Source organism: Rhagoletis pomonella, unplaced genomic scaffold, assembly GCF_013731165.1.
Source record: "Rhagoletis pomonella isolate Grant_MI unplaced genomic scaffold, Rhpom_1.0 Rhpom_scaffold_00005, whole genome shotgun sequence".
In the NCBI taxonomy this organism is placed as follows: Eukaryota; Metazoa; Arthropoda; class Insecta; order Diptera; family Tephritidae; genus Rhagoletis; species Rhagoletis pomonella.
Genome location: NW_023458559.1, coordinates 74,955,346 through 74,966,046, shown reverse-complemented (window position 1 = coordinate 74,966,046; position 10,701 = coordinate 74,955,346). Strand labels below are relative to the sequence as shown.

At 34.3% G+C, this 10,701-nt stretch overlaps 3 protein-coding genes across 5 annotated transcripts; 1 reads left to right on the top strand and 2 right to left on the bottom strand.

The window, feature by feature from the left end:
• Positions 1-1,494: 1,494 nt before the first annotated feature.
• LOC118739539 lies at positions 1,495-5,993 on the bottom strand. 2 transcript variants are annotated; one of them, XM_036470917.1, is made up of 3 exons: positions 5,744-5,993; positions 1,712-2,836; positions 1,495-1,644 (listed from the first exon to the last, which is right to left on the bottom strand). In XM_036470917.1, the coding sequence occupies exons 2-3, from the start codon at positions 2,834-2,836 to the stop codon at positions 1,567-1,569; spliced, it is 1,203 nt and encodes a 400-aa protein (XP_036326810.1). In that variant the 5' UTR covers positions 5,744-5,993; the 3' UTR covers positions 1,495-1,566. The 2 variants fall into 2 exon arrangements, with proteins under 2 accessions (XP_036326810.1, XP_036326811.1); XM_036470918.1 differs by lacking the exon at positions 5,744-5,993 and adding an exon at positions 3,621-3,907.
• Positions 3,898-5,418, bottom strand: LOC118739538. Of its 2 annotated transcripts, XM_036470916.1 has the most exons (3): positions 4,701-5,418; positions 4,108-4,640; positions 3,898-4,053 (listed from the first exon to the last, which is right to left on the bottom strand). In XM_036470916.1, exons 1-3 carry the CDS (start codon positions 5,341-5,343, stop codon positions 3,925-3,927), a joined length of 1,305 nt encoding a protein of 434 aa, XP_036326809.1. In that variant the 5' UTR covers positions 5,344-5,418; the 3' UTR covers positions 3,898-3,924. The 2 variants fall into 2 exon arrangements, with proteins under 2 accessions (XP_036326809.1, XP_036326808.1); XM_036470915.1 differs by having other exon boundaries at positions 3,899-4,053; positions 4,108-5,418.
• A 1,058-nt stretch (positions 5,994-7,051) lies between the features above and the next one.
• On the top strand, positions 7,052-10,168 carry LOC118739537 (protein Exd1 homolog). The gene is made up of 2 exons (XM_036470914.1): positions 7,052-8,290; positions 8,347-10,168. The coding sequence occupies exons 1-2, from the start codon at positions 7,463-7,465 to the stop codon at positions 8,611-8,613; spliced, it is 1,095 nt and encodes a 364-aa protein (XP_036326807.1). The 5' UTR covers positions 7,052-7,462; the 3' UTR covers positions 8,614-10,168.
• Positions 10,169-10,701: the final 533 nt, after the last annotated feature.

The following is a 10,701-nucleotide window of genomic DNA, read 5'->3' as shown; positions in this document are numbered from 1 at the left end:
ATGTTCAGCTTGAACGTGTAGTACCTTATGAGGAATTTGAAGAGGGTTACCACCTGTTTAAAACTAAATTCAAATATAATTATATTATAAGTTAAATGAGTTATTACAGCATAGGTTTTAATCAAACGAGCCTTGAAAAGTCTGTATTTCTATGCTACATATGTACTATAGCTATGGTGACCATATTTATGAGTGCTGCCCACGGGACAAAAAATAATTTTGCAAATTTTTTTCACAACAGCTTACAGATGTTAAAGCCTTCTTCAATGATCCCAGATGTATTAGTATTAGTATATTAAAGTGCAATTTTAAGTCGCTAAGGCTTAACATTAATTTTGGGCATTTTTTTGTTGGCAGTGTTGCGGATTTTTTTCATACAAAGTATGTTCGACAATTTTTTTGAAAGAGAAGCAGAACTTTCCACTCGCACTTTATTATACTCAATTTTAATGAGTTACAAAACGGCAAACAAAATTTTTTCTCATGATGCTAATGAAAAAATTTGAAATTTTGGTGAAAAATTTCAGAATTAATTTTTACAGTTTTTTGCATAAAGTTGGAAATTTGGTATTATTTGGTTTTTGTTTGGAAGAGCTTTACTCTCATAAAATAAATAATAAACATTAAACAAACTAAGGAAAAATAGCCAAAACTTACTAAAATCGTCGAGTCCTAATTTCTACTTAGTTCATTGTATGTATTCCTCGATACGAATCACAGGCATTCAGATTAGAAAACAAAAACTGCTTATGGAGAAAATTACGATCATATACCAACATCATAGGAGATTGTCACCTATTTCAAATCTCAAATTGAATTCAAGATATAAGTTAATTGAAAAAGTAAAAGAAATATTTTGAAGATGGTTAAGCAAATTTAAAATCTCCTGTTTTTGGCATAATTTAAATATGTTGAGATTTATTGAAATAAATTACTATTAATGTAGCACGAAGAAATTTCATACACTCAGCGAAGCGGGTGTCGGCGATCTAGAATACTTTTGTGAGTAACTGTACATAGGTTGAACAATACAAAAACATATGCACATCTTTTTAATTTATTTTAAAACTAGTTTGCTCTCACCCGCTTCACTGAGTGTATGAAATTTCTGCGTGTTACAATAGGTTTTAAACTTAGCAAAAAAAGAGATTTTGATATTTTTTTAAACCCCCTTCAACTAATTGTCAAACTAAACACTTCTTAAACACACAAACTTTGTAAACCTTTTTCGTTATCTTATCACCAGTACTCTACCACAAATGCTTCCATTGGTACGCAGTTTGAAAAATTCCCTTTGTATGGCAGGTGCCACGCCTACTTGCCTAATCGAGATAAAAGGTTTATTATATTTTAGGTTTGGCTAAACGACACCAGAGTACAAAATGTCATGATGATCGGTTGAGTAGTTAAAGCGTGAAAGCGTAACAAACAAACATATTCACTTTCGGATTTATAATATTATAAAAATAATAAAATAATATAATATAAGTAAGGATAAGTTTGTAAACTGAAATGCAAAAAGATAAAAACATTTGTAATAGCATTTTCGTAGATTCTTTTTAGCTTTCACCATTCACATTGTAAACAGCGTCCATATGGTAGATCGAAAAGTAGATCCTCTGTTGAAACAATTAGCTGTTCATTCTAAAAAACAAATGAAAATTTTATCAAAACATTGACTTGGAATATGTACATAGAATCAATTACTTACTTCTATTATCGGTTCGTTTTCGACTGCCGTCTTGCCACAATATAATTTCAAAGGACCATTTCGTTTAATCTCGCTGAGCACAATCATTATATTTCTTAAAAAATCGCTACTAATATTTGATTTTGTCAGATTTAGTACTTCCAACTTTGTGCAGTGTTTCGCAATTTCCAAAATTCCATTATCACTCTCCAAGCGACTGCTGCTGAAATGAAATTCGCGTAGCTGTTTCAATCGTTGGGCTAAAACTTCAAGCTGTTCATCTTCAATGTCATCATCTTGTAATATAAGACGTTGCAAGTGTGTCATAAACCCTATGTATTCAATGTGGCGATCGTTTGACCAAAGGACACAATTAAAAATTAGCGTATGGATGCGTACGCCAAGCGCTTGAGCTAGTTTCCCCATTAAAAACACATCATAGTCACGTGTATAACAAACGATTTTGCGCATGGATGGCATTCGCAATAGTTCATCGATGAAGAGCAATAGGTGATGATCATCTATCTTCAGCTCTTCCAGTGTATGACAATCAGTTATTGCGGACAGCCCATCATCTAACACTGTGTTATATCCATAATAAAGCAAAGCAAGCTTTCTCAATTTCAATGTGTTGCAGATTTCGGCTAAATATTCTGTATCCAGATATTCACAACAGCTCAAATCCAAATCGGTAAGCAAGAACAGATTACTTATATATTTGCCCGTTATACCGCCCCCTAATACTAATCTGGTAATGTATGGGCAAAGTTTAGTTAATCGAAGAACGTCGGCATCATTGCTCTCATTTAGGTCGTGCGAAATAGTGCATTCGAGGAATTTTAATTTAGGGAATCTTAAGTGGGCAACCTGTTTCAGTTGCGCGCTTTTAATGCTGTCAATGGTTAACTCTTCCAATGTCTCACAAACGCTTGTCATCACATCGAGAAAGTCTTGCATGCCCTCTTCATTAAACTCCTTCATTTGCTTGCATGATATTGTAAGGGCTTTCGATCGATATCGCCATAACCATTTTATCACCATATTCAAATGTCTGCACACATTTTTCATTGATAGCTGGTCATCCAAATTAAGGTACGAACAGATACAATAGAGACAGTCATCATTCAAATCCAGAAGCTTTGTCATCTAAAAATTTAAAAAGCAAGCTTTTAATAATACCAAAAAATAATGGGTCGATTACGGATGGCAACCGAAGTTCAGACAGCAACTGATTTGCTATATTGGCAACTATACTTTTTAGGTTGCCACAGAATTTTTGATTACGAAAATTAATTTATTTTTTCAACTGATTCTCTTTTTCGTAGTTTTGAGCATAGTGATAATAATAATAATATTATTATTATTTCACTATGGTTTTGAGAAATTATTTGTATTTACAGTCAAGTCTGAGTTGGTGGTACTTGAAAATTCACTGAAATATTGTGTCTATTCATAACATAACATACATTCTCATTTCAGTGGCTTTATCCATTGGCTACCCAACTGAGGTTGTGATGCTGTCCATAATCGACAACTAAAGATTTCTTCCGTGATCCAAAAACAGAATTTCGGATATTTCTATGAAAATGTTTAATTTTGGTCGATAGCCAACCGGGAGAAAAACGCAACCAAAACATTTTACCTTTAGTATATTTTAATTTAAATAAATTACATTTTATGAATTTCATTTTAACAGGGCTAATTATGAAAAGTGTGGGTGTCGTCAACTAATACATATTACTTATCGAAATCGTTCACACGACAGTCGGGTCTACGTAACCGGAACGACCCAGATTTATATTTGGCCAAGGACTGTCACTCCAGCAACACTCCCCAAAAACACTTTGGGGAACTTGTATGCTGCTACAACAACAACAACAACTTTATTGAAATAATTAAAATTTCCTCGGTCATATGTTATTTGTCTTACCTTTACTCGGGTCAGCAAAAAATCGGAAAGGGTCCATTAATAATATTGTTTTTTACTGTTATAACAACATATCCAGGGTTTACATATATTCAATGCCCTCTATCGGCAATTTGCACAAAACTAGTTTCTGGTGTTAGAATCCATTTCATCATTAATAGTAAATTTTTCCAAAGAGCGATATATATGAGGTCAGCATTAACATCATCGGTTTTTTTATAATGATCTAATGTTTGTTAAAATTGTAGATAGAGGGTATTTAACATAAATATGTAATATTATTTAGGCACCCAATTAAAAATTGTTTCTAGGACATATCATTACAAACGAAGTCAAATTCATATCCCCGATATACATAACTCAGCCCTTTTTCAGATCCAGCTGGGAAATCCATTGATAAATCCACCAAGCCTTGTGCTTGCCAAATTTTGGGATTCTGAAAAAAAGAAAAGGAAAAAATCTTGGCGCTTTTCTAATAGAGATTACTCACCATTTTTTGCACTTCATCCTCTAAGCCACTCATCATGTAATAGATATGTAATGCATGATTTCTATCCTGTTTCTTTAGTACATCCATTATTTGATAAAGCAACTTTCCATCTATATTAGGACAATAACTAACGTCCAAATGTTCTAAGTGTACACATCGCTCGACGAAATGTAGAACGTGGTCATTCGTCAAATGTTGCCAATTTCTCAAACTAAGATACTCCAAGCAGTTCATTATGTTAGCCAAATTGAGCAGTGGATCGGGTGATAATTCACAGCTACAAAGGCAGAATTTTTTTAGCTTACGGCCACCCTGCCACAGATTCAAATTTGAAGCCCAATCAGAATCCAACGGAAAATAATAAAGATCAACTGCTAAGCCAATTATACGCTCACCTTGATTTTTTAATACATCATGGAATTCTACTGTTTCGTATATTTTAAAATCATGCGTATCTACATTCAGAATACTTCCAACGTCGATCTCAGAATCCAGCATTACGTTGAGTGATACTAGTTTTGGCATCAGCAGGACTTGAGGAAGAAATTTTTTAAGCGGATGTAGATTTACTTTAAGAACTGCTAAATTCTCACAATTCAACACAGGTGTCAAATCCAAATGACTCTTTCCGTCATATCTGCGCACATCTAAAATTCGCAAATATTTTAAACGGATGCAGATTGCCTCAAAATGGGTATTTTCAATTTCCAAAACGTTATTTGATGGCACGTACAAATACAACTCCTCCAACATTAGGAAATCACAAACATATCGGCCACTTAATGGTTCTCTCAGATGCAGTGAGAGAAGGTTTGGAACAGTTCGTACGAGTATCTCCATATCGCTGTCAGTAATCATGCTAAAAAACGATTTTTCCTCACCCTCAAAATGTTGTACACTTGGCAGGCAGACCGTGCTACTGATAGGTGCACAAATTTCCTTTGCTTTTAAAATTTGCTTTATGTTAAGCAAAAACTTGTTTAAGGTTTCATCGCCAATCACTATAGACGACAAGCTAGTACGTACTGAATGCAAAAAATATGTTAGATCTTGTATTTCTGGCAGCCAACCAAACCATTCTGATAAATTAAGTGTTCGATAGCATTTCTGGGAGCGCCATATACGCCTGATGATCGCTTCGAAGCGTTTGCAAACTCGAGAGATTTGAACCTGATTGCGAAGTTCTGGTACATTATTGAAGATATTCACCAAACAATCATCGTTTAAAATATCCATTTTTATGCGTATGATTTGGAATATATAAAAACTGATACAAACAAAGATCACTAATTAGTCCTGTGCAAATTTGTAGCTTCCGTATATTTGTATATCAATCTTTGTTTATGCAATTACAAGGCAGAGAAGAAATAAACATAATACATACTTATAGAATCATGATACTTATATACATACACACATATATGTTTTAATAATCTTTATGCATGCATTAGAAGAATATAGAGCTCTGTTATCCTTTACGCTCAGCTGATAGCTGATGCTAGCGCAGCTGGACAATTTTAGTTTAGATAATTGTTAACTTGTATAAGCTTGTAAAAATATAAAAATCATGAAATATATTGTATATACATACATAAATGTATGAACATAAGAACTAAGATTTATTATATTTAAGTACCTTGATACAGATTTTCGAATATACAATTTTGTAGTAGGAACTTCTTGAATTGGTAACAATTGTACAAATTGTTATTTATCGCCAACCTTTGTAAACTTCTTTGACAATAGAACCGGAAAAACAAACCATCCTGAACTGCAAAACACTCGATGAAACTAACTATAGTATCGATGTTTCATTATCGATTGTTTTTTGCCACTATCGACTTGTGAACCAAGAATGATAGGTGTGATGTGTGTCACATCCTTCGAATGAAATTTTTGACATTCCTCCCATAATATAACAGTCCTCACCGGAAAAGCAAAAACAAAACACATGTACATTTTGTTATTGTTGTACCGATACCACCACGATAAAAACATAGTACGGTAACATGGTACAATAATTACAGGTATTGTCTTTCCAGAGAGCGCATATTCCGATCTGCCCTATTTGAAAAACATCATTGCCCACAATAAATGGTTTACTGCTAGGGAAAAGGGATACTTCCATACCCCATACATATATGGTATACACGTATTTTTTTTAAACAACCCATCTTGTAGAGGACTTATTTAATTTGCAAAAGCCAATAAAAACATTTACTTCGTAAGCAAATTAAAAATTTGTGTGGCTGACTTCATTTCAAACGTTTTTCTTTTGTTTTGAAAAATTACAAAAGTGAAATTGAGCGAAAACAAGAAGCGAAGCCAATATAATTAAAAGAAACAAGAATCAAGAAGCAAAACTCTCTGCGAAGACAATACCTGTAATTAGGTGCGTTCGTTTAAAATCTCCAGTAAAAACAAACCAACTGCCAAATTCCGGCGAAATGTCATCTGTTCTCTCACAAGAGAGAAATATCCAAAATAGTTCGCGAACAAAAAATTTGCAGAAACTTGCAAGTTAGACGAACAGCTGATATAATTTTTGTTTACATTCAAAAGTGTAAGATTTAAAACGTACGAAAAGTTATCACAAAGTGTTATACTGACACAGTTTATTGATAAAACAAATAACTACTTATTTCTTACAAGTTTAATTAGCCGCATTTTGTAATTTTTAGCTTCCAAACGATCAAATTCAATTTTGTGATTTGCGTAAATGCCAACCAGCTGTTTTTGATCAGCTGTTTTACTGTTGGTAAATTGCTGTAGGCAAAAATTTTTCCAGCAGAAACCAGCAGCTCCCCTCAAAATGAAATGTCACTTTGCTCTCTCAATTTCCTCTACTTTGCAAGTTTTTTGCGTACTCGAACGCAAAAACTTGTAAGTTTTGGTTAAACATGAACAATTAACAGCTGCGCGAACGCAACTATTATCATGATCCAACTACACGTCACACAACTACGAATGTCACACACTTTTTTCTCAATTGCTATTACAAATGGCTGCTTCTCAACCGGTCAGATCTGTTCTAATTGGTTCATGAGCAAAACCTGCTATTCGTACTGCTGCTGGAACGCAACTATTGAATCTTGATGTACGGCCACTAAAATGCAACGCTGCCTTTGACGTTTTAACTTTTTCTCATGTTTTTCTTCAATTTTTCAATTATTAAATTATGTTCAGTTTCGCCGCGTCAAAATAAAAGTATTTGGTGGTGCAAAATATCTAATAACAAATAAAAAATATCCAAAATTCTGTTTGTCATATATTCCTGCATCACCATCCTCAATTCCACAACAATTTCTTTATCAGCATCAGGAGCTGCGTCTAGCTGTACATACGCCAAATAAAAATGGAGACCACGGGAATAACTTTACAATTAGGCCAAATGCTGCTGGTCCAAACCGCCAGTGAATTATTAACTGGTACATTAAAGTTCGTTGATCTAAACCGTAAAATAATAGAACTAGAAAACGTTTATGATCAGCGCTCGAATTGTCAATATAATTCGCCACAAATTCTGGCTTTTCCTCAAATTAAAAAACTGCAAATTATACGTGACGACGAGCCTTCGGATAGCCCAAATAGTAGCAACACTTCACCTACAACATCCGAAGTTAATCAGGAGAGTCACACCAGTTATAATACAGCGCCTAAGTCCCCAATATCGTCGCCTGAACTCAAGAAACCACTGCGACAGGAAAGCGATGTTTCGCTTAGCAGCAATGAATTGGAATTAATTCATGAGCAACTCAATGCTATAGTGTGCATCACACAAACGGACCAACGCTATCACAAAGCGCTGGCCGATATACGTGTACAACCGGTAGTTGCCCTTATTATGGAGCCAGTGGACTTTGGACGGGCACATCGCACTTCTGTGCTGACCGTGGCCACTTTCAAAATGGTGTACATATTCGATATAATCGCTTTGGGCAGTATTTTCCGGGAAATGAAACAATTACTAGAATCAGAGCGTCCACGCAAAGCGGTACACTACAGTCATAGATTGGTAGACCACTTGAAAAATCGATATGGCGTTAAACTTGGTGGTGTATTCGATACATTTGTGGCCGTTTCACTTGTGCGCGGTGTAAAACAGCCAATGACGCTAATTGAAGCTGTAGAGCAAGTTTTAAATATAACACATCTTTACTTTCAGCCTGATGCAGTCGAAATTGTGAGTACAAAATTCAATTAAAATAAACTTACCTTAACTACATTGTATTTTGGTAGAAAACTTACGATCCATATAAACGTCCGCTTTCCGCTGAGATGTGCCAAGTGTTAGCCAAAAAAGCTATATTCCAATTAAAGCTACATGAACACCTGCTCCATAAGCATATGCTGAAAAACTTTTACAATCAATGTGAAGTTTTTTCGCAAACATTTTGCGAAAATGAAGATGCGCCGTTTCAGATGCAACGAGAAAGTCGTGAAGGATTTCAGCATATAAAACGCAGTCCCAACGAGTTTGCTTTTAAATTTAATGCTCTCAAGTAATTTTAAAAGTATCCTAAAAAGCAGTAGACCCACAATAGACCTCTTGATCACAGTGCACATTCCGTCTGATGCCTACTTGTCTACCTATTTTAATACTGTATACTATTATTTGAACTCTGCGTTCAAAAGGGCGTTTCTGGTTGTTACCGAACAATTTGTAACCGAAAAATTTAAACATTTTATGTATTAACAAAAACTAAAAGGGGTTGTTAGCAGCGCAGAATTGACCGGTAAATTAACAGTTTTATTACAAAATGTTTGGCATGCATAAACATAAGGGCGAACCACGTAATACTTTATTGAACCTGCATGTCATAACAAAAGGGGCATCCATAAATCACGTGATACCTTTTTCCAACCTATTTGACCACCTTCCCCGATAGGGATTCAAAGTAATATTCCAAAGAGTTTTTTTATCGTAATATAAAACTGTCCAACAATTTATTTTAGTGGACCAAAATAAAATATATAAAAAAAAATAAAACATTAATTCATTAATGTAATGGTAACAAAAATTATAGCAAATCATGTTCGCCTACGCTATTGCAAGATGGTTGATAGCAACCATTTGACAAACCCGTCTGCCTATAATGAGCGCTGGATTTATGGAAGCCCCAGACAATTGGGGTAGTAACATATCAAAACGCATGTAAAGAGCTCTTTCGCCAATTGTATCATTTTTAAAAATTTTATGAAATTGTAAACAAAGTTTTATATCGTAAATTGTATGGAAAGAGAACATTTAGGCCACTTTACGTTCGAAATTTACACGCTTCGTAAACCAATTACTGATGTCAGTTAGGCATTTGAACATTTTGCCCAAACATTTTTTACCTTTGGTTAAGGTAAAACAAACCTCATAATATCCTATAATTTCCTTAGATGGAAAGTTAGTGCATGACAATATTTGTAAAATATAGTAACTAAGTATAAATGCTGACTGACTTTACTACCATTATGTACCCACAGCAAAACAGAGGAAACTGAAAATGATATTGCGCTGAAGGAACCTTTGTTCTTTACCTTAATTAAATATCACTGAAAAGGGGTAATTGCAGAAAACGGTTAACACTTAAAATAATTTAAGTGCGAATAATGGCTTTCCAAATGAGGAGCTGCATATGTACGTAGGTACATATATGAAGCTGCTTCACTTTTCCCACTAAAGTTATAAACAATAAGAGCAAAACTTAATTGTTCATTACAACCGCTCACTTAGATGAAACGAATATTAAATTAAATATGTAAGATATGAGATAAGTTGAAGTAATACATCACTTATAAAGGCGAAATAAGATTTGTAATTCTTACTTGTCGCCTACTAAAGGTTTATATAGTAACTTCTCCAGTAAAACATTGCAGCGAGAGCGTAAAAGCGATATAGAGCGTAAAATTGAGAAGAAGAGAAAACTAGCTGAAGAAGTTATTGAACACAAAACTAGTAAAAACTTGCAAGTGAATAATTGTTGCACCGTTTTGATATTCTGCTGTAAACATTTTACTATTTATAAATCAGTTTTAAACTCTTAACGCTTTACACACAAGCACTTATACAGTAGAGCACATCATTAATAGCTCTGATCCAATACTTTTCGTGAAAAATCCTGTAAAACTGTCAAACAGCAAAATTACTCTTTGAAGTGAGAGTAAAAAGTGAGTAACAACAAAAAGTACGGGAACAAAAAAACCATTTTTCCTGTAAAAACGTCAACCAGTGATTGCTTGACACTTTTCATGATTTTACCAGAAGAAAAAGTTCGGGTAAATCTTGCAACTTCATTCTCTACACAACTCTCCAAAAGTCGCTCTCATTTATAGGATTTTGGAGGATTTCGGAGTACGGGAACATTTTTCCTGCAACTTCCTGCAAGTTCGTGTAAAATCCTGTAAGTTCATGGAATACTGGATCAGAGCTAATATTTTGATTTCCACTCATTTTACTTTTATTTGTGCTAAACCAATTCAACAAATGGCGGCTTTTGACATTTATTCTTCTTCTTCTTCTGCTAGCTAATTTCTGCTATTAGAAATTTCACTAGCAAGAATTTACAGCTCTCCCGTGTTGTTACGCTCTCGATTCAGTGCTCT